General features: G+C 30.5%; 3 protein-coding genes across 3 annotated transcripts; all 3 read left to right on the top strand.

Moving 5' to 3' along the window:
• Positions 1 to 2,485: 2,485 nt before the first annotated feature.
• Positions 2,486 to 3,407, top strand: HELRODRAFT_174643 (hypothetical protein; the record flags this gene model as incomplete). The annotated part of the gene is made up of 3 exons (XM_009022086.1): positions 2,486 to 2,668; positions 2,872 to 2,967; positions 3,330 to 3,407. The coding sequence occupies 3 exons, from the start codon at positions 2,486 to 2,488 to the stop codon at positions 3,405 to 3,407; spliced, it is 357 nt and encodes a 118-aa protein (XP_009020334.1).
• Positions 3,408 to 8,412: 5,005 nt separating this feature from the next.
• HELRODRAFT_174644 (hypothetical protein) lies at positions 8,413 to 17,419 on the top strand (the record flags this gene model as incomplete). Its single annotated transcript, XM_009022087.1, has 18 exons — positions 8,413 to 8,491; positions 8,738 to 8,788; positions 9,009 to 9,062; positions 9,211 to 9,357; positions 9,702 to 9,876; positions 10,087 to 10,163; positions 10,306 to 10,482; positions 10,687 to 10,905; positions 11,093 to 11,290; positions 11,512 to 11,787; positions 13,740 to 13,805; positions 14,046 to 14,291; positions 14,518 to 14,709; positions 15,023 to 15,152; positions 15,476 to 15,501; positions 15,900 to 16,058; positions 16,506 to 16,763; positions 17,244 to 17,419. 18 exons carry the CDS (start codon positions 8,413 to 8,415, stop codon positions 17,417 to 17,419), a joined length of 2,706 nt encoding a protein of 901 aa, XP_009020335.1.
• A 4,004-nt stretch (positions 17,420 to 21,423) lies between these two features.
• On the top strand, positions 21,424 to 23,295 carry HELRODRAFT_174646 (hypothetical protein; the record flags this gene model as incomplete). The annotated part of the gene is made up of 5 exons (XM_009022088.1): positions 21,424 to 21,610; positions 22,017 to 22,111; positions 22,414 to 22,549; positions 22,855 to 22,916; positions 23,248 to 23,295. The coding sequence occupies 5 exons, from the start codon at positions 21,424 to 21,426 to the stop codon at positions 23,293 to 23,295; spliced, it is 528 nt and encodes a 175-aa protein (XP_009020336.1).
• Between the last annotated feature and the right edge of the window lie 551 nt (positions 23,296 to 23,846).

Raw genomic sequence — 23,846 nt, forward strand, 5'->3', positions numbered from 1 at the left:
ATTATATAGTAATGTAGAGTTATTAGTTTTATATTATTATATAGTGTTATATGCGGTTATATAGATATATATATATAGTTATTTAGAGTTATAGATTATATATTATATAATGTTATATACGGTTATATAGATTTATATATAGTTATGTAGAGTTATTGGTTATATATTATTATATAGTGTTATACGGTTATATAGGTTTATATATAGTTATGTAGAGTTATTGGTTATATATTATTATATAGTGTTATATACGGTTATATAGGTTTATATATAGTTATGTAGAGTTATTGGTTATATATTATTATATTGTGTTATACACGGTTATATAGATATATATATATAGTTATTTAGAGTTATAGATTATATATTATATAATGTTATATACGGTTATATAGATTTATATATAGTTATGTAGAGTTATTGGTTATATATTATTATATAGTGTTATACGGTTATATAGGTTCATATATAGTTATGTAGAGTTATTGGTTATATATTATTATATAGTGTTAAATGCGGTTAAATAGATTTATATATAGTTATGTAGAGTTATTCGTTATATATTACTATATAGTGTTATATACGTTATATAGATTTATATATAGTTATGTAGAGTTATTGGTTATATATTATTATATAGTGTTAAATGCGGTTATATAGATTTATATATAGTTATGTAGAGTTATTGTTTATATATTATTTTATAGTGTTATACACGGTTATATAGATTTTTATAAAGTTATGTAGAGTTATTGGTTATATATTATTTTAAATGCGGTTAAATAGATTTATATATAGTTATGTAGAGTTATTGGTTATATATTACTATATAGTGTTATATACGTTATATAGGTTTATATATAGTTATGTAGAGTTATTGGTTATATATTATTATATAGTGTTATATGCGGTTATTCAGAATTATATATAGTTATGTAGATTTATTAGTTATATATTACTATATAGTTTTATATACCGTTATATAGATTTATATATAGTTATGTAGAGTTATTGATTATATATACGGTTATAAAGATTTATATATAGTTATGTAGAGTTATTGATTATATATTATTATATATTTTTATATACGGTTATATAGGTTTATATATAGTTATGTAGAGTTATTGGTTATATATTATTATATAGTGCCGGCGATTAAAAAACTTCGAACACAGTCTGAACCGGATTGCCAGCACAATCATACTTTTAGGAAATTTATATCTCTCCTTTCAGCAATATTATTAACAAGAGGAGGGTATTTTCTTATCAGTTCTCTGTTACCTTCTAAAATTTTGCCAGTTATCTGTCACTGACCCTCTACAGAACTGTACAACGAGCTCCATTTTAGCCAACACGGCCAAAGATGTCTAGATTTGCCATTTTTTAAAAAAATTTGAAAAAACGTTAAAAATATTTGAAACTTTTGTTGTGAAGCAGATGTTTAAGAAAAATTTATTTTTATTGAATAATTAGTTAGTTGGGGACGTTTTCATCACTTGATGATCGATTACTAACACACGTGAGGTTTACTTGCGTTTGTAATTGTGCGTGTATCTCAATTTATACTAACATAATAATTTTCAAACTTCAACAATTCATTTTCAAATGTTTACAATATTCATATTAATAATTTAAAATATTATATTGAAAAACTTAATGATTTATAAAACTAATAAAAACCACACACAAAACGCCAAAATATACCAACTAAGAATACACAACTATAATTACCCACAAGAAAGAAGCTGAGAACTTTGAATTGAAATTAAAAATAGCATGAAGTTATACTGAATAAGTTAAACAGCACATGATGCTAAAGGCCGATAAAAGATTTAAACGCTCGTTTAACGTTATCGACAACCACATAAATATCAAATAATTATATATATAAATAGGTAAATATGGAGAGATCAAGAAGCATTTATTAGTATTCAATTACTATGAACTCAATGTACCAAAATAAAAAAAAACAATTGATTCACGGTAAATTATTATTTAATGTCATGTTTATCGTTTGCACGTTCGCTAATAAAAGTTATGTTTCACTATACAGCATCATATAACTTGTTATCGTTAATATTTTTTTTTAAATTTATTCAAACTCGAAAGAGATCAACAAAGTTTCCTCGAAGAAAGTTTATCAGTTAGTTGGTTAGTGGTTAAATTTTTGCAGTTGAATTTTTTTCTCCTGTAGTTTTGTCGACAAAAATAGAAATGCTCGCATTTACAATAGCTGAAACAGTATTTAAAAAAATATGATAGGATAATACGTTAACTTTAAAAAGTTTTTTTTGAGATGAAATATAATCAATTTTTTTGAATAAACAGAAAACTAATGACAAAACTCTGACCTTATTACTGAAACAAGTTTGCGAAAAACATGTATTTGGTCATGTATTAAACAGTTTTCAAATAATTTTTCGAGTAAATAAAACACATTATAGTTAAAATTAATCCTAAAACACTTGCAAGACATAGAGAAATGAGTGCTCTACTCCAGATGACTTTTTTGTTCTTCGTGGTTCTTTATCACGTCGATTGCTTGACAGCCATCGGCAGAAAGACGGAATACTTCAACAGAATCGTCGAACTTTGCGTCAGAAAACGTCAGGAGACGTCCGGTCAGTCTAACAGATTCTACCAACTCAACAATCTCTACATCGATGTTAGTTTAAAACCTTTGTATCTAATTCTTAACCGGAATATCAGAGTTGGGGTCGTTGAATTTAGTCGGAGTCGGAATTTTTTGAGGCATCCGACACCCATTTTTAGTAATTTAAATTCCTTCATAGTAAATATGTAAAAATTTATCATGCTTATTCCCAATGTGATAACCTTATAAATTTTTTTTTATTCTGACCCACGCAGGATTTGGACCCAATGAGCTTTTTTTTAGACGGGCACTATACAGGGCTCAATCCGAAAATTGTCTACGGTCCCTTTGGGCCATATAGAGATTACGGTGTAAGAAGACATTTATTTTGTTTCTCATTTCAGCATTTGTTTTCATTTTTACTGGCTAGTTTCTGTTGATTTGATTTTTAGGTAACATCTCAGACTGTCAGAACTTTTCTACATAACAAAGCGCATTTATTGTAACAGCTTGAATTTCGTAGAATGTTGACATGTTGTGTTGTCATATCAATACATTTAACTACTGTTTAGCATGTATTTTCTACATGTTTTTATGGCGTTTTACGATTTTTTTAAAGGATTTTAATCTAGTCATTGATGTCTCGATTTCTAGTTCCAACTAGGCTTTATGTTTCTGTTTGTGTCAGAGTTTGAAATTTTTTTAAATTTAAAAATAATTTAAATTTTTTTAGGCTGTTCGTTGCAATTGCACTGGCGCCATTGACAAAACGAACAAGAATGGTGATACAGCCGGACTCTCCTGTTACTAGTAGAGCAGGGATTTCGAATTTGGATTCAAATAATTTATACATTTTTGTTATTACTTGATTTAGAACTAGTATTGAAAGTATTTCTTGTATTTTTTTTGAAATTATGATAAAAAAAACTTTAAATGTGATGTGAATGGAATAGAATAACAAATTAATTATTGAGTTGGTTTCATTGTAAAATATGAAAAGTTAAACAGACGCTCGACAACTGTTTCAAAACGTATGGATCTATTTCAACTATCTTGCTAAAATTTGTTTAAATTCTCATGATTTTAACTAAAAATCTTTTAATTGGTTCAAATAGTTTAGTTTATTTAAAAACCATTTAAAAAACCTTTAAACCATTTATTAAGTAAACAATTTTAACAAACAGTAAAACAATTTTGCCATCATATGCCAATTTTGATATCGTATCACAAACTCGTTCAAAGTTAAAATAGAATAATAGCAATATTTCTAAAAAAAAAAAAAAATTTTTAAATAATTTAAAACTAATTATCTCCACAAAATGTCTTTGACATACTGGAAAATTTAAGAGCAAAAGATCGAAGCAGTATCAAGAATTGAATTCATCTTGTCAACCGTTCCATTGCAGCTGCATGTAACGACCTACAAATCAATTCGATATATTTATTTGATGTTCGTGTTTTTGGGGGAAAAATTTACAAATAAAAAAAAGTTTACAAATAAAAATAAATTTTTAAAATAAATTATTGTAGAAATAAAATCGTTATTAAGAGCTGATTGAATGCGTATACGTTTGAGTGATAGTACATTTATCTATACTATATAGAGAGAATTTTCAATGATTATATGTACCATCGCTTGGCTGCGAGAAACGGCAAATAATTTCAATGGATAAATTGATGATAAAACTCCAAAATAAATAGAATAAAAATAAGAATTTATTTTTTTATGACAGTATCAAAATTTCAAATCTATAAATACATCACATTTTGGGACTATCAGTGAAGAATGCTACCCTTTGAAGAGTCAGAGTTTTAAAAATGTGGGACATTTTGTGACGGGCTGTCAAATAGCGGGGCATTTTTCATGGGCAGCCCTTTAGCCACACTACGCCTCTAAGGTTCATCATAAGTGGCTCTCCATACAAATCGTTAAATACAAATACAGATACTAACAGTTTTTTCGATATTATATCCAAAGAATCCTCTGCTGATTTTGAACGTAGAAAACATACCATTCAAGAGATATTTCATCTGATTTACACCATCCTTTGGGTATTTTTATTTCTTGATTATTTGTTTATTTTATTAATTTTTATTTCTAAAAATGATAAAGTTTTAAAATTATAAATTATGAAATAGGTGGTGTAATGGTTATGACGTCTGGATTTGCTTCTACAGTAACCGGATTCGAGTGCAAGAAAGATGCACGCCTCGTGTCGCATGCAATGTGTGTGAAGCGTGCATTCACCAGCATTAAAATGTCCTCCAGATGAGTTTTCGAAACAGGTGAGATTTAGCAAGGAAATAAACAACAATCAAAAAGTAATAATGATGATGGTGATGACGATGACGACCATGATGAAGACGACGAAGACGACGATGATGGTGATTACGAAGACGATGATGATGTTGGTGATAATGACGACGATGATGATGGTATTAATGCTATGGTATAATATTTTCCCAAACATGCCTGCCCAATCAAAAAATGAAAATTCTCCAGTTTGAACTCATCAAGATACCGCTTATCGACGCATAGTTTGATGATCCTACTACCAAGTTTGGAGTCTTGGTCAATGAATGTCAGACAGTTAACGTTAATTGCAACACAGAACGTTATTACTATCTTCAATAGGAACCTCATTCTTGTTCAACTTTGCTGTATTTATTTTAATTATCAATTCATAAGTGAAATAGAGAATTTTATTAAATATAATTCATAATTATAACAACCATCTGTGCATAACATTCACCTAAATTTAGTGTTGATAACATCAGCACTGCTAACTTGTTTAGAAATGTTAAGTTTTTCTCGCTTGCATCAACTGTTTGGCTGTTAAACTCTCCCAACTGACTAGCTATTTATTAAAAACGTTTGAATTTGTGGGTAGGGTGCGATGAAATTGTATGAAACGCTCGAACAGGTCGGTTCGAATGACGTCAATAACGTGAGAATTTGCCTAAAGTTCGATAAATCTTTATGATGCAACAGACAATTTTGAAGCTTCATCGATTAATTATTAACCTACATGGAGGGTAATGTGATTTTGTTATGCTTGCACGTTTTGGATCGTTTGAGTTTATTTGTTTGTTTTGCTTTTCAAGAATTATATTTCGTGATTACTGAAGATAGTAGCGGATCCAGGGACCTGGGAGAGATGCTGGAATACTTCCTCCATAGCAAATCATGGAAGAAGTGAATTTTTCGAAGATTCTGTGTGAAAATTTTAAATATTTTGCGACGTTGTTTAAAAATTTAATACTCATCAAATTGAATGGGAATGGCGTTAAAAATGAGCAGATCCTTTTTAGTTTTGAATTTTGAAAATTATCCCATTCATACCAGGACTTTCCAGATTTGCGATTTTGATGAGAGTACTTTACTAATTTGAGTCCATTTTGTTTGTTCATTACTTATAATCCCTTTGATAGCAGATCACTAAAGACTTATGAATAGTTTGTATATGAAAGTTCTATTTTATAAAAAAAAATTTTTTAAATATTGGTAGTGTAATGGTTAAAGACGCCTGGTTTTTTTTATGTTACAGTGAGTAAGTTCGTGTGCAAATGGATCCTCGTCTATCGTTTTTTTTTGTGAAGAACGCGTCGATCCATGTGAATTAACATACCTAGTGCGTGTGTGCGTGTGTGCGTGCGTGTGTGTGTGGTGTGTGAGTGTGTGTGTGTGCGTGTGTGTGTGTGGTGTTCGAGTGTGTGTGTGTGCGTGTGCGCGTGTGTGGTGTCATGTTTGTATCTTTAAAAAATGATTAGAGAATTGTAAATAATATTTAGCAACATCAATTGCTTGCCTATAACTACAAATTATATAAAATTAATTAACGTAACAGATTTTAATTTATTCACTCTAAATTGGTCGATGAATTATTGTTGAAATTGAAAATTAATTGGCATCTAACCTGACAAGTTTTTTTAATTTTTAATTCTAAATTTTCTACACAACAGAGATGAACGAATCGATTTCTAATAAATTAAGTCCAGATGTTGTTAGTTGCGCGAGTGTTATTGACGTTGTAAATACTATATATTTATTTATTTATATATGTTTGTTTTTGTACAATTGAGTGTGTGTGTGTGTGTGTGTGTGTGTGTGTGTGTGTGCGCGTGTATGCGTGTGTATATGAAAAATTATTTAAAAATCGTTGTCAACATTTTTAGCAAAATTTCTGGCTAATTTATTTCATTATTTTGCTATCATACACAACACAAACTAACGAACACAACTGCTGCCGAAGTATCTTAATGTTTTGTAGAGTTTGAACCATTTAATCAGAAATCATGCAAATAAAACTTGTTAAAAAATTGTCATACTTAACCGGGAACATTTTCTTTTAATCTGTTCAAGTGTTACGAACGGGTTGTGCTATTAAACATTTTAATTTCTTTCATTTTTAGCTAGTAAATGGCCACCAAATTCCAAGAGATTGATATTTTCCGTTAAAACAATGCTTTAGGTTGCTGTCTTATAATCTTGAGACAAATTTTAAAACCGTTGTTACAACAGTAGTAGTTGTAGTAGTAGAAGTAGGAGTAGAAAAAAAAGAAGTAGTAGAAGTAGCAGCAGAAGCAGCAGAAGCAGCAGTCGTAGTAGTAGCAGCAGCAGCAGTAGCTGTTGTAGTAACAGAAATAGAATCAAAAATTCACACACAAAAGCCCGGATGATCTATTGCAACAACTCTCGCCACATTAGCATCACCACAATAGTACTAGTGTAGTAACAGTATAAGTGTTAAGGCTGATGTTAGCAGTTGTTAAGAGTAGCGTTTGAGAATCTACTGGCAAAAGAAATTGTTAAAATATTCTCATAAAATTGATAAATTATTCTTAGTTCGATTTCAAATTGTCATCCTTAAAATTTTCAATCTAGGTACATTCTCAATAGTACTCTATCTTGTTGGCCCTACTGGTGCGAAGTTTATCATTTAACAAGCTTAAAAACAAGAATAATATCAACAATAAAAGTAGCAATGTTAATTAAAATAAGATTAATAATAAATGTACTTTAATTATCGCTTTCTTTTACTTTTCTTACCACGTAATGCGTCCGATATCCTAGAGATAATTGCGATTAATTTATTTTTCGAATGGTTTTAGGCAATAATTATGAAGATAATAATACTAATTATATCTTTATAAGTTATTATTATCATTGGATAAATTGTACTGTCTTAACAATGTAGCAGATATGTGTGAATTTGTTGGAAAATTTGTTTCAACGAACTTCATTCTGACTTGCTATTGTCCATGAAGCACTAAGCTTGCCAGATCAAATTCTTATACAATTTTTCCATTTTAAATAAATAAATAAATAAAAGGAATTAAAGTAATCTTCATCATTAAGAAAACTAAAATTAATATAAATAATAATTGTTGATAATGTTGAAAATTTAAGTAATTAAACTGTTTCTCTTGTAAATATTCCTCTTCAAAAAACAACAACAATGGCGGGCTATGTCAAGTAAATTATCGGGTGGGTTGAAAACTTTGGAAATTTTTATATTGAGATTTGATTCTCTGGGTAAGATTTATCAAAAACCTTTTTATAAGTAAATGTAGCTTTACTGAACAAGTTCATTTTGAAACGTTTTGATCTCTTGGTTTTAAAAGGCATTTGTTTGAGTTGTGCTGATAACACTTCATAATGGCTTTATAGAATGAATCTTTTATTTGTTTAATTATTTATTTATACATTTGTCTATACATTTGTCTTTATACATTATTTTAAACAATTTAAAATTGTTTTATTCATAAAAATATGAATTAAGTAATTAAAATAAAACTCCATAGTAATCGCGGTAATGTCACTACTCGTCATCATAGTTGGATTGGTTGCCTGGCATATTTTCAATCTAACCGGGGTCCTACCACAAACTGCTGGTTCGCTAAGGGTTCATTCTTTTATCAATTCATTCATTCATTAGTTTGTTCGATCGTGTATTCATTTATTCACTCCTTTATTTATTCATTCATCTACTCCTCTATTTATTCATTCATTCATTCATCCATCTATCCAATCATGCATCAACCATTTCCGTCTGCTATCTTATTTTCGAAATGTTTTATAGAATTTTGATTTGATTTCATTAATTTCTAAAATTATTATGAAACATTATTCTACCAAAGCTAACGAGAAGTGGGAGACATTCGTCATAAACGTTGCTGACATTGAGGGAGGTAGTCCTACAATGCAAATTTTATTTTCAACTTTCGCAAAAAATATTTCATTATCATTAATTCATTTAATTAATTAATTCAATTATTTCATTATCGGGCATAATTATCTTCATATAATTCAGCAATTTGAGTAAATTTTTTAAACATTATGTCTCTTAGAAACGATTTTTGTTATTTATTATTTCAATTTTATGAAATTTTTGAAAAATTCATCTCCAAGGATCGGAGATGACCGTGATTTGCTATCCAAGAGAAGTTTCTGTAGAGAATTACGGTTCGCATTATCATAATTTATATAAATATTCATCTATATTTACGCCTAATTTGCATATATACTGTTGTGAACATTAAAAACTTTTCCTACCAACATTTCTTAATGGGTTTCTTTCAAAATAACCAGCCAATCTTAAAACCATTAAAAGGGATATCTACCATGAAAAATTCGACGACGATATGTGTATCTCGTGAGATAAGGATCAGTAAATCTGTGGCATCTGGTTGGATGGCCGACTTTCAAACCGTCAGGGAATTCAAAAGCGTGAGAATTAAGAGCGCTGGCAGTGAAATGTGTTAGAATGTTTCTCTCCAATGTTTTATTTTATCTTTTCCTAGAAATGTGTTTAATTTTTTGTGCTTTTATTTGGTGTTAATAATGTTCATTCCAATAAAATTCCAATTTATTCGTCAAGGTTTGAATTTTTGAAAGATTCTAGAAAGATTTTCAGCTGTGATGAATTTATGAATTTTTTTTTTGAAAACATGAATCAAATAGATTTTTTTTCAAATTCTTCACAGTGTTTTTGTAAAATGTAAACATATAATTAAGGCTGACAATTATTATTTAAAATATTCTTACAAAAATTTTTTGTTAAATTTAAATAAGTTTATAATAAAAAGTTATTCCCCAACACAGTATCCGCCCAACTATCCAACTTTATAATTTTCTCAAGTAATTTGAGTTTGAGTTGGAGAAATAGCTACCGAATTCACGAATCGAATATTCGGATTTGTTTCGAGTACAACGGTAATCCGTTTGGCCCCGGTATGTATTCGAGTTTCAACTGTAGGCCCAACACTGTTTATGGAAGGTTAGATTATATGTTACATGGTATTAATTTTATGAATGAATTCTAGATGTTTGTTTGGGGTTCAGTGTCCTTTTACATTTTTTATATGCTAGTGAACTCAACTACTACAACAAATTGTATGATTATATAAATCATGTTAAGAAAATTAGTCATGAAATAATTATTCATTTATATTCATTTTTCAAAAATTTCAAACCTTTCACAAATCAGGTATCTGTACATTTGGAGCCGGAATAGAAACTACATCAGCAATAAGGCCTTCGCCATTGTTGATGTTCTTGTTACAAGTTAGAAAACAAATGACGAATTTTTTTGAAATGATTAAAACAAACTACTTGTAACAATGAAAATACACAAAACATTCATTAAAGAAATGTTATTACTCAATAAGTTAACATCAAATTAAATTCTCTACTTATCGACTTCAAGCAAGTTCAAGCCCTGCATACACCGATGTGACTTCGCCTAGAAAAAATCGACTCTCTTTGATCTTTTATGACCTCTCACCTTGGAGTAGTAGGTCATTTATTGGATTCTGGATAGCCGAACTGGATGGGATGTATAAAATTTTGATTATCATCTTAAAACCGAGTGTCGAGTTTTTAGGTTAAATTTGATTTTGTTACTTTAAAATTTCTCGTCATGTTCAATGTATTGCAGTTTATAAAAAAAACTTCCTTTCCAAAATGTGCTTGCTACTGAGTTTGTGTTTTGTAGAAAATTTTATTTAAGATATTTGTCTCAATTCCAATTACACAAACAAACAAACATAGAAATTCAAAAAATGAAAATAATGCAAACACGTTCAAGGCAAACCAGACGCAGTTAGATACCAAATCGGTACGGAGAGAGAAAAACATGGTCCCAAAAAACCTTTCCAGATGACGATGACGAAGACTGGCTTCATGAGTAAAGTAGACGAAAATGGCAAATTCATCATCTTGACTGGTAAACGTAATGAGGTGCTTTCTTGGAAGTTTTTGTTGGAGTTTAAAGTACTTTTGGAATTTGAGTCTCAGCTATTTCACGGTTGGTTAGGTGATGGTTTGGCCATAAATTATTTTGAAAAAAAATGTTCACTCATCACTTCAATTATTGAATTTAGATTAAAAACAAGCGATTCAGTTCTTCGTGTTGTAATTCACTCCTATTTCAAAACTTCCCCACTCAATCGGCAACCCAAACGTTAATTTTTTTAAATTTTCTCTATTCGTAGTTACGGAAAAAATCGATTCAAACACAACGATGAACTGTATGACGTTCAAAAGAATAACCAACCCTCTCTACAATGCCAGAGTTACGATAACATACACCTTAAGGACGGAATTGTCACCAGGAGGCTGGCTTGTGGTTAACATGGGAGCCAGTTATTCCGTGGTTGACGTCGTCATCAGGAGTGGATATCATGTTGAAAGTTTGGAGATTTCAACTGAAAACCTCAATTTTTTGGCTTATATTTTGTATTATATTTTTTAAACTTTTTTTTCAAATATAGTAAAATTATGTAATCGAATTGTATAAAAAATAGCGAACTAATGAAAATTATTTAAACTAAGAACTTATAAAACGAAGAAATTTATTTAACAAAATTTATTAGATAAAATGAATTATTATCCTTATCAACTCACTAAAAAGCGGTCAAAAGCCTGAAAACGTTAACCATATCGGTTTGGAATACCCCTCCGAGATCCGGTCAAATCAATACCGACAAAACCAACGGTATAATCTGCAGCGAATATCGATCCCAATCGGATAACATACCGACTAGAGTTGAAAAAACATTTGTATGCCTTCCCCAGCCGGTAGATGGCATTTTTGTGGTGATTTACAGCAGTGCCGAAGCGTTTAGAGTGACCTCTATCCAGAGGATTGAAGTTGGTGTGGAGTTGCGCGACCATATGGTTATAACGCGTTAGTTTGCCGTCTTTTTTATTTTTTGTACATATCCGGACATGACTACCAGTAGACAAAAATTTTAAAATCTTTCCCAAGTTATTTGAATAGGCAAATGTGAAATAAATAAAAAATTGATTGTCAATTAATTAATAAATTAATTAATTAATAAATTTGTAAATTAATTAATTAATCAATTAATAAATTAATTCACTAATTAATAAATTAATTAGTGAAATAAATAAAAAAAAGTTTACAATTTTTTATGGAAGCAATTTGATCAATTAAATGATTGATTCCATTTACAAGTTACTGGAAGAATGCCAAAAAAGGTCCCAACATCTTCAACTACGACCACAAAAACTGCCGTTTCAGTCGTAACTTCTTCTACTACCAGTTTCCCCGTTACGACATTTACAACTGCCACGAAACGAGCAGTTAACCCTACCTTGAAAACGACAACAATTATCATTGCTACAACTACAAAAATTTTTACTACCCCGAAAACATCTACCACTTCAACTACTACCACTACTACTACTACTACCGCTACCCCTAATACTACTACTACTACTACTACGACTACGACTACTACTACTACGACTTCTACTACAACCACTTCAACTACTACTGTTACTACTACTAGTACCACAACTAAAACAACAACTACTACAGCAAAAATAACGACAACTTCTACAACCACTACCATTAAAACAACAAGCTCTACTACTACTGCTACTAAAAAAACAACAAAAATTATTACAACAACAACTACGGTTACTTCTACTACCACCACTACTACTATCACTACTACTACTATCCCAACAACTTCTACTTCCATTTCTTCAACTACCGCTGCTACTACAACAGCCACTAATACTGCAATGACAATGACTTCTACCGCTACTACAAAATCAACAACAAAAATTACCACTACGACCACAACTGCTACTACTACAACTACAACCATTACTACTACCACAACTACTACTGCTACTATTACTACTACTACTTCTACTACTACCAGTACTACTACTACAACAGCTACTAAATCAAAATCTACTACGACAAAAACTAAATCAACTACTAGTTTTATTACTACTACTACTACTACTACTACTACTACTACTACTACCACCATTACTACGACTACTACTACTGTTATTACTACTACAACGACTACTACAACTTTTACTTCTATTAGTTCCAGTACCAAATCTACTGCGACAAAAACTAAATCAACCACTACAACTACTAATTTTACTACTACGACGACGACTACTACTACTACTTCTACTACTACAACAACTACTACTACTTCTTTTACTACAACTACTACTACTTCTACTACTACTTTTACTTTTACTACTACTACTACTACTTCTACTACAACTACTACTTCTACTACAACTACTACTTCTACTACTACAACTACTACTACTTCTACTACTACTTTTACTTTTACTACTACTACTACTACTTCTACTACAACTACTACTTCTACTACTACAACTACTACTACTACTACTACCACTACTACTCTTACTACTAAAAAACCGTTTACCACTTTTACTACACCTACTTCTGTAACTAAAATTAAATCAACTACTACAACTTTTATTTCTACTACTGCTACTACTATTACTACTACTACTACTATTACTACCACTATTACTACTACTACTACTATTACCACTATTATAACCCGTACTAAAACTACTATTGCTGCTTCGACTTCTGTAACCACCGACAAAATTGTTACAAGTTACAAGCGAATAACTTCCTGGTTTGTTACAATTTCGTGGATGAATGGCCAAGAGACGGGTTGGTTATTAGCATCAATGGTGAATTCTTTTCAAATTGAAAATTTGATCGAAATGATTTCTTCTTTCATTGCGTTTGCTTGTATGAAAAACTAGTTTTGATTTGTGTAAATTTAAACATTTCAACGTATTCATTTTTTAAACTAGGTTACTGGATCTTTGACCTTTACATTGAGCAGATAGTAAAGATGGTCACAATTTTTACTGGAAAAGGTAAAATCATAATTTGGATTAATCATTTGAAATCTGCAAAACATTTTCAGGATATTTTTGAAATAGTTCTACTACTGCAACTAAACTCTCTGTATTTGATACCACAGTAATTTGAAAATTGTATTGAGCATGTTTTCAAATCAGTAAACTAGATAAATTTAACAACATTTTAGTCAGTTTGATGATAGATTAATGATTAATCGAACAAGCAAACCTTTTTTCTTATCAAATATATCCTAGAAACAGAATCCCTGACCAGTGTAGAGATATTCATCGGGAAAGAGTTATTCATTCGAAAATTTTCCTCAACTTGCTTTAGATACAGTGGCAAGTCGTTAAGACCAAGAACGAAAATAAAATTCAGATGTCATTCGGAACATTCCATTGGCAGGTACCTGCACATTTCTAAAAGACCTGATGGCTTTCTGAGGAACTCGCTGGAAAAAGTCATCGTCTGGGTTTTGGAGTATCAGAGAATCGTGTCATGTAAGTAAATCGATTTTTTTTTACTCATATTTTTGTTAAACAAAATTTTCACAAACAACGCCTTGTGAGTGATTATTTGATATTTCAATTATATCGTTAAAAAGAAATGTTTTAAGTTCACAAATTATATTTTTCTAAGCGTTGTTATAATACTCAAATTATTTTTTAACGATTAAGAATCATTGAGATAAGAAGTTTGAATGAATTTCTTTTTGAAACATTGCAGATGAAAGCGAAATTTTAACGGTTACTGAAGTTACCGAAACTATCGTCAGAACCGTTCATACATCAATAAATTGGTACTGTCTTTATAGCGAGGTTCGCTATGATGACGAAAACACCGGGTTGTGGGTATTTGATTTTGGCAGGGATGTTACAGTGGCCACGGTAACTTTTCTGATAAGTACCGACCGTATCGGTTAGTTTTTGATTTTATGATTTGGTAAATTTAAACGGATGTCAAAGTCGGTCGAAGTCGGAAGTTTTTGCTAAAATTGGACTCGGAGATTTTAAAAAAAAAACCTAGAACAGAGTGAAGACATATTTTTTCGTCATCCCGATCAAAATTAATAAATTTAAGAATTAATTTAACTAATTGAAACGTTTAAATTACATTTTTCATATTTTTTTTTAGTAATTTTTTTCAACCAACACTAACAACATAATTACAAATAAATAGTTATAATTAATTTCCAAAATAAATACTACATCACCATCCTACTTAAATCCAGTCATTGCCAGGTGGGCAAACATTTTAGTAACCTTAGAAATTGAAGTGCCAAAACTGAGAAGGAGCTATTCCGACAAAATCTGTGCCATTTATCGCGGTCACAAAAAGTTACTCCCAACTTCGAAATACAGGTAGATCATATTTCAATCTCATCATCTTGGGTGTAGAAAGTAAGGGGCTTGGCACAGATGTTGTAGACCCTAACTATGGGACTACTATTCGAATGCATAGAAAATCCGCCTATCGTATCGCAGAACTTGTTAAGCGCCTTCCATGAATTGACTGTGGGATGCTGAATAAATTATTTTTTAGACGCTTTTTGAAGTCACTTCTACTCATGGCGTTGAATTCTTATCCCATGCAATGACTGAGACGCGTATTGATACATCTAAAAAAATAATGAACAAAATTAATTGACAATAATAACATACTTGTTGATAAACACACATCGTAGATTGACTTGTAACAGAGGAACCAGAGGTAGGTTTGTAGTCATTCGAAGTGTTGACGAGCAAGTTACTTTCCAACTGAATACCATAAAAGCAGTCCAGATTATTATCTTTGAGGAGGAGATATATACGCAGTGTATTAAATTTATTAAATTTTGTGTTTTATTTTTATCGAAGTATAATATTATTACGTAATTATTATTTATAAAATAATTATAATATGATTTGCAATATAATTTGTTAACGTTGCACGAGAGGCAAACGTAATTGAATGGTTAAAATTTCCGTTCATGGTAACGACAGATTTTATTAAATATTCATTTCTACACAAACAGTTGAATTAATTTTACGAATTATTGTAATATTATTGAAAATTAGAAAAATATTCAAAGTGCTTTTTCAAGTATATCGCTACAAAATTTCATTCAGACACGATTGAAACCACACCTCAGCCTGCAGCAAAATCACCCAGGGAATGGTTGAAAAAAATTGTTGTCTCCACTGTCACCATCAAAAATTTCAAATACTCCCATATCATCGACTTTACGTGTGAAGTCCAAGTTGTCAGCGTTACGTATAATTCAAAATGTTTGTCCTTCGTTTTAATTTTATTTTATTCTTATTTTTATTCATTTATCTTGTTATATTAAAATATCTATGCGATTACATCTAACGAAATAAAGCAGTTAATACCAATAATGAAAATGCAAAAAAATATATTAATTATAACAAATCTTTGCGAATATTACTCAATTTTGCAAGATTGTCTAAGCATTACGTATAGCTCCTAAGATAAAAAGGACGGGGGGTTTAAGGTTTTACGTGGAGTAAGAGGTTCCAGATTCTCTGAGATAACATTTCGTTACGATATCACTTGACAAGATATACATTAATATTATTAATCTTTACGTAATTTTATTAGGCACAACTTTCAATCTTTAAAATTATAAAAAACACTAAGGATTTTTAAATAAATATTAAAACTGTCCGAAAATACTTAGTAAAACAAATAAATCTCACAACCCATTTGCCCAGATGATGTCGTTCTAACAGACATTAACATATTCGTTGGACAGAAGGGTATTTGGGAAGAGTCTTTCGCCAAAATATGCTACAGCAAAACCAGTAAAGATCCAATACGGGTTAAATCTGGCCAAAAAGTTAGAATAACATGTGCCTCTAGTGGGCTAAAATTTAGGTATCTTTTCGTTGCTTACTCAATGGAAAGGACACAATTTGATTGGATGTCGGAATGGTCATTCACGATTATACACAAAAAAATTTCTTATGAAGGTTGGCTGAAGATTTTTGTTTAGAACTTTTTAAATTGTTTTATTGCGTCTATTTATGTAAATTAAATGTTATGATATGAAGTTGTCGTTTAAAAATAATTTCTTGAAATGCGAATTTATCGTGAATTTTTATGTTTTTTGAAAGATTTCATTTTGCTAATTAATAGAATTAACAAATATAAATTTCATACTAGTTTTAGGAAATTAATCATCTAGATTTGTTTGAAGGTCATTTAGCTTTTGAAAATTAGAGTTTTCAAGAGTTAAAAATTAGACAAAAATAAACACGAAGATTATACATTACAAATATTTCATTAAAACGAAAAATAACCGATTTAAATTTATAAAAACAAATTTTGATCTAGTAAACTGGCGAAGAAGTCAAACAGCAGAAAAAATGAAACCACCATCGATACCACCAACAATACCAGCCCCTGAAAATCATAACATGACAAAAATAAGTATAAGCGAAACAACACAGTCAAAAGTATCTACTACAGTTACAACTTCAGTTTTTACAGCAACAACAAATTTAGCGATGTCCACTACAAAAACTACAACTGTTACCTCAAAAGCTACAGCAACAACTACAGCTGCATCAACTTTTACAACTACAACAAAAATTTCAGCCTCCTCTACCTGGGCAACACTCACTAAAGTTAGATCAGCCCCAACTGTTAAACCATTATTAATCTCCACAAAATCAATCAAAAAATCTTCAAAAATGGTATCATCTGCAACAACTGCAGCTGCTACTACTATTTCTACTACTAGTAGTACTACTACAAAGACAGCGTTTAAAAAAACAACAACTACATTAGTTTCATCAACATCGTCTACTACATCAAAAATCTTCACAAGAACAACAATCATTACAACAACATCTAGGAAAACTAGAAAAACGACACCATCATCAAAAACAAGCAAAGCTACAATCTCGTCAAGACCAAAAGTCAAAGCGACAACAACAACAACAACAACGATAGCATCGTTAACTACACAAACAACTAAATTATATTTGAAAATTTCAAAATCTGTAGCAATTCCAAACACTGGAAAATCACTGGCTACGCTGTTAAGGATTAATACGAAACCCACAATACCGCGAATAATTCAAAAACAAACGAAGAGACAAACAAAATTGTCGAAACCACAAATTACTCCACAGTTTACTACAATTAAAAAAAAGCAGCTGGAATTCCCAACTACTCAACATTTTAGAACCATACTTCAAAGAATACCAAAGCAACAAGAAAATATGAAACCATTTAAAACAACATCAAAATTGATCACAAATAAAATAAAAATTTTGACGCAGAATAAAAAACTTACACGCAAATCACAATATTCGAAGAAATCAAAATTCAAACCAACATTAACTAAAAGAGGCCCAAGAAAAACCAGGCAAAAAATATGCCCACGCAAAAATTTACGTACACTTAAAAATAAAAAGATTACGATAAAAATAGCAGGCATATGTAAAAAACAGAGAACACAAACAAAAAAAAAAAAACGAATAATTAAGAAAAAATTGTTTACGGGAAAAAAATTAAAAACTACAAAAAAACTAACGAAAAAAACGTTTTCGCAAAAAACGAAATTTACACGAAAAAATGCACGATTGAAAAAAACCACAAAGAAAAACTCTAGAAAAACAAAAAGAAAAGTTAGGAATTCGAAACTTGCATCAACGAGAAAGAGGAACTATCCTAAAAATGAAAAACGTACACACAAAAAGAGAAGGCTCACGAAAAAAATAGGAAAATGTGAGATACGAAGAACAAAAACAAAAAAAACATCACAAACATCAAAGAAAAAAATGTTTACAGGAAGAGAATTAAAAACTAGGAAAACTATAAAACGAAAGAAAAACATATTTTTACGATTGAAAACAACCACAAAAATAAACTCTAGAAAAACCAAAAAAAAGGTTAGAAATTCAAAACTTGCATCAACGAGGAAGTGGAACTATCCGAAAAATGAAAAACGTACACACAAAAAGAGAAGGCTCACGAAAAAAACAGGAAAATGTAAGATACGAAAAACAAAAACAAAAAAAACAACTCGATCATCTAAGAAAAAAATGTTTTCGGGTAGAGAATTGAAAACTAGGAAAACTATAAAACGAAAAAAAAACATTTTTTCACGAAAAACAAGAAAAATTATTGTGCCAACATTGAAAAAAACAAAAATTTTTTCCTCATCTAAACAATCCAAAAGAATTAGACCAACACGCCCGACTGATAAAAAACATATTATATTAACTAACAAAAAATCCAAAAAAACTTCTCACTCACCAAAATGGAAATCTTTGTCAAAAAACCCATTCCCGAAACCAACTCAATTTTTATATTCAACAAAATCTAAACATTTGAATAAACCAACTTTAATTCCACCCAGAAAGAGTCAACCAAATGTTCAACCACCGGTAAAAATACGTACAATTAAAAAATGGCCCCATAGTAAAAGAGGTAGAAAAACGACGTATATGCTACTTTTGCCGCCAACAAAATTTAAAACAAAATATAATCCGCCAATACTGTCACAACCACAACTTACATTGAAATTTTATTCTACAAACTTGCCTCAAACAAAACCGCGATCGAAAATCACTACTAAAAAACAGCAACCGGCTTTGACCAAACCTCATTTTACAAACTTTTACCAACCTAAATTACGATTAACTAAAAGTTTCTCTGTTCCTTTACACTATTCAGTACAACCACCAAGAACAAAAAAACCCATCAAACCGCATCATCCGAAACATCCTTTTAAACCACATCACCATCCGAATCAGAAACCTAAAATTTTTAAACATCCTATTACACCCAAATCAAATTTTACAAATGTTTACCAACCTAAATTACAGTCAACTAAAACTTTCTCAATTTATTCACACCCTCCAAAACAACCACCAAGAACACAAAAATCCATTGGACCGCATCATCAGAAACATCCTATTAGACCGTTTCATCATCCGAATGAACAGCCTAAAACTCTTAAACATCCTATTAGACCGCCTCATCACACGAATCAACAGTTGCCTCAACAAACTGTTAGACCGCAGCTTCCAAAACCACAACCGCCAAAATCTGATCTTCCTAAACTGCTCCAACCAACAACGAAAATGACACTTAAACTACAAACATTACCAACAACTTTGAAGAGTCTCACGACTATATCTGGTATTCAATTTTTTTAATTATTATAAACGTTAAAAAAATTACAATGTTGAAATTTGTCTATTACTAATACGATTAGTCAAGTGTCTTAAAAAATTGACTAAAACTAAACTGCATAATTTGGTTTGTTTCAATACATTTTTCAATGATATCAGATGAAATAAACATTTTTGTCGTAGAATTAAAAAAACAATAAATAAAATAATTTGAATTAATAAAAAAGTTACTATTAATTAACAGGCGAAGATACTGAAGGCAAGTATTGAAGTAATGTTACTCATTTACTCATATAATCAATTACGTCTTAACTATTGGTAGAGTTTTTTTTCTATTTTAAATTTATAATTCTTAAACTGTCAATAGATTTTTCAGTTTCTATAGTTAGCGAACCATAACCTATAGGTTACTTTTATATTAAAATATATATTATATAGGTATCTATCTGGGAATTCATTTTACCCATTCGTTCAATATTTTATCCATTTTTTTCATCCACTCAATCGTCCATCCGTTCATTCATTCAACCAAATTTCAGATTTGGAAGTGAAGGCGTTTTGGATGATGGATTTTGGGACGAGTATGGAGGTGGTGTACGTGAAAATATTCAGCTCCAATGATAGCTCTGGTGAGTAAGTTGAGATGCGAAACGAAATGTTTTAAAGTTTAATCTGTGGAGTTGTTGAAACAAATTTGGAAATTTGATGATGTTTTGATGACGGAAGTTGTTTAGAAAATTGAAATTTAAAAAAAATTTTGCGTGCTATTTGAAGACTGATAATTTTTCTAATACATGATTATATAAAATTAATCCAAATTTAAAACTTTTATTTCTTAAAAATAATTAAATTCAAAATAAGTTCCAGTGAAACTGAACAACTTCAAAATGACCATCTGCAAGGAACTGTCCACTTTGAAACGTACAAATTTTGAAACGAATAAAAAATGCAAAACCTGCCATCACTTCAACTACACCAGAAACGGTAACAACCTCAACGACCAATCAAAAGCGTTCAAACTCGGTGACGTCAAAATATTTCGTTGTGCAACAAACATGTTTGGACGTTTCATGTTCATCTATAAATTGACAGAAACGTTTGATGTGAAGTTGTTAGACCGTGTTGAGACCGTTGTTTACGATCCGAGCCAGTCTAAACCGAGTTTGTTTATATGTTAAATAAAACATCTTTGATGCTTTATGTGTTTTTTGGTCATCTTTTTCTCGGTAATTTTTGTCTTAATTTGCGTTACGTTTGTCATTATTTTAATAATCGGCAGATGTAATTAAAATAGTCCGCCACTAAATTTTTCTCTAGAATTTTTTCTCAAATCTAAATGATTATTTTTAGTTTAAAAAGTAGGTTATGTTGTTTAGCAGCAGATATCGCCAATATTTTGTATCATCTTACACGATATCGTCTCGTATCGAATCTTTTCGCACGGTATCGTATCATCATAGGCATCCAACCGATAGAGTCTAGCATGATAGCGGTAAGTAGGCTCGCCCAAAACAGTCGCCAACCTAGTTCGGCCATCGACAACAACGACGACACGTACGTCGTCGTTACGACCATTTCTATCGAAGAGGTCACTTTTTCATGGCTGTCCATCAACTTCGGTAAGAGGTTAACTGTGTTCAGCGTTAAACTGACTAACGCAAAATCTGAAGGTGAGTTTTTAAATTGAATGAGATCTTTGTTTGTCGGAGTCTTTGAGATTGTTTCATGTTTAAAAAATCTAAATTTGTTATTACACATTCATGTTTTAGTTTAAAATTGTCCACTTATTGTCTCAACCGCTGCTTATTCTTTGATATTCATTTATTTTCGTCACCAATTTTATTTCTCTTATAATTCGCTCAAACTTTCTCAACTTTTTATATTCTCTTTATTATTATTATTTTTTCACCATCGTGGTGTGATCACATTTCAATATCGACTTCATTACGTCTTTTTCGTCATATCATTGTTATCATCAGCATAACAATAACATTGTCAGTATCTTAGGATCTCTAACCTAACATCACCATCATATAATCATTGTCATCATCGTCTTCTTCATCATCTTCTTTATAGTTGGAAAAAATTTAAAGAATTTCACAATTAGTGTATCGCAGAAGCACAAGGTGAACGTGTGCACACTGGACCTCTGTTACCATTACAAACAGCAGGTACGCCCATTTGAATGTTGGAATTTCGATCTTACATACATTGGTCAATTATGGATCAATTATTTATTAATTTGTTTCTACCGATATTTAGAAGTACTTTCAATAATTTGTTTAAATTTTCCTGAAAGATTAATTTCATATTTTAAAAAATTACATGCACTGATCAGTTTCTTATGTATCCTGATAACTCTTACAAACGAATAAATAATGACAAACAAACTAACGAAACAAAAACATCAGCTAAGTAAAAAAAATACTATATACAACATAATGCAATACAATCACTTGAAATAACCTACCAGGTAGCACTCGGCAGTACGGTGTCCATGGACTGCCAGCCTGGACCGGTATCTGGTCAGCACATGATCATTGAAAGATTGAATGGTGACCTGGTCATAGCTGAGGTTCTAGTTTACGCTAAAGTCTTAACTACGAGACGTTAGTTGTTTTGCTTCTGTCTGTCTGTCTGTCTGTATGCCTGTCTGTCTGACAGTCTGTCTTTATAGTCTTTCTGACTGTCTTTTTGTCTGTCTGTCTGTCTGTCTATTTATTTGCCTGTTTATTTGTCTGCCTGACTAGCTGGTTTTGTATTCATCAGAGGTATCGGCGACAAGCACGCAGTGAATATGATAGGCGGAGATCGTTTGCATTCGAATCCAATCACCACAGGAGCAAAAGCAGGCGCCTTAACCATTACACTATCTCGCTGTTCCATAACAACAATGACAATCGTCTCGAAACAGATTACAATTTCAACCTGGAAGCCTTCAACGAAAAATGCGAAGCTGCCTACTTGTCATCCAACGTAAGTGACGTAAATGACAAACATAAATTAACATAATTTATAATTGTGGCGACAAACATAAATTAACATAATTTATAATTGTGGCGATGACGTCATCAGTTTGTTCATAATCAGACCGCGTCTTTATCAACTTTATTTTGATAATCATTTTCATAGTTATCTTCGCGATTGTATCAGATCCTTTCGCATTTAGCTTTTTCATCATTATCATTCAAACTATTATTATTTTTCATCACTATCATTTCAGTCATCATATTAATTATCACCAACCACTATCACCATGATCAACGTCTTACTTATAATCATCTCAATTTCATCATCAACTCGACAGCCAACTCAAAAAGGCGTATGCGATATAAGACGGTTGCAAGAATTTTAACTGGACACGGATATGATATATGAAACGATATGATTGATATATCATATGATATGATATGATACATCATATTATATGATATAAAAAATGATAATTTTTCAAAACCGGATCAATTGGATTATTTATTTTATTAAGTTATTTATCTTTATTTTAATTTTATGAACTTTATATATAGTTATTTATATTAATTGTTAAAGATAATTTTAGCAAATGGAAACAATTTGATTAAAATTTATTTGAAATTGATAGTTTCGATTTCTTGTAAACATTTGAATTTATAATAAACCTTATTCTATATATTACAATAATAGTATATATATTATAGTATATATATATATATACTATATTTTCTGAGCCTGGCTAATGTTAAACTGATTGATGTCTTCATTTTGTTTAACGTATGAAAGATGTTTTTCAAGGCTCTTTATATTTTTCATAATAAATAAATTATATTGAAAGAAAATCTTTTACAAAATAAAAAAATGGAGAAAAGTTGGAAATTTCAAATGTTCAAATAAGAATACAATAGCACCTCGGTTGTGTTTCGCGCAAAC

Source organism: Helobdella robusta (assembly GCF_000326865.2).
Source record: "Helobdella robusta unplaced genomic scaffold HELROscaffold_30, whole genome shotgun sequence".
NCBI classification, from domain to species: domain Eukaryota; kingdom Metazoa; phylum Annelida; class Clitellata; order Rhynchobdellida; family Glossiphoniidae; genus Helobdella; species Helobdella robusta.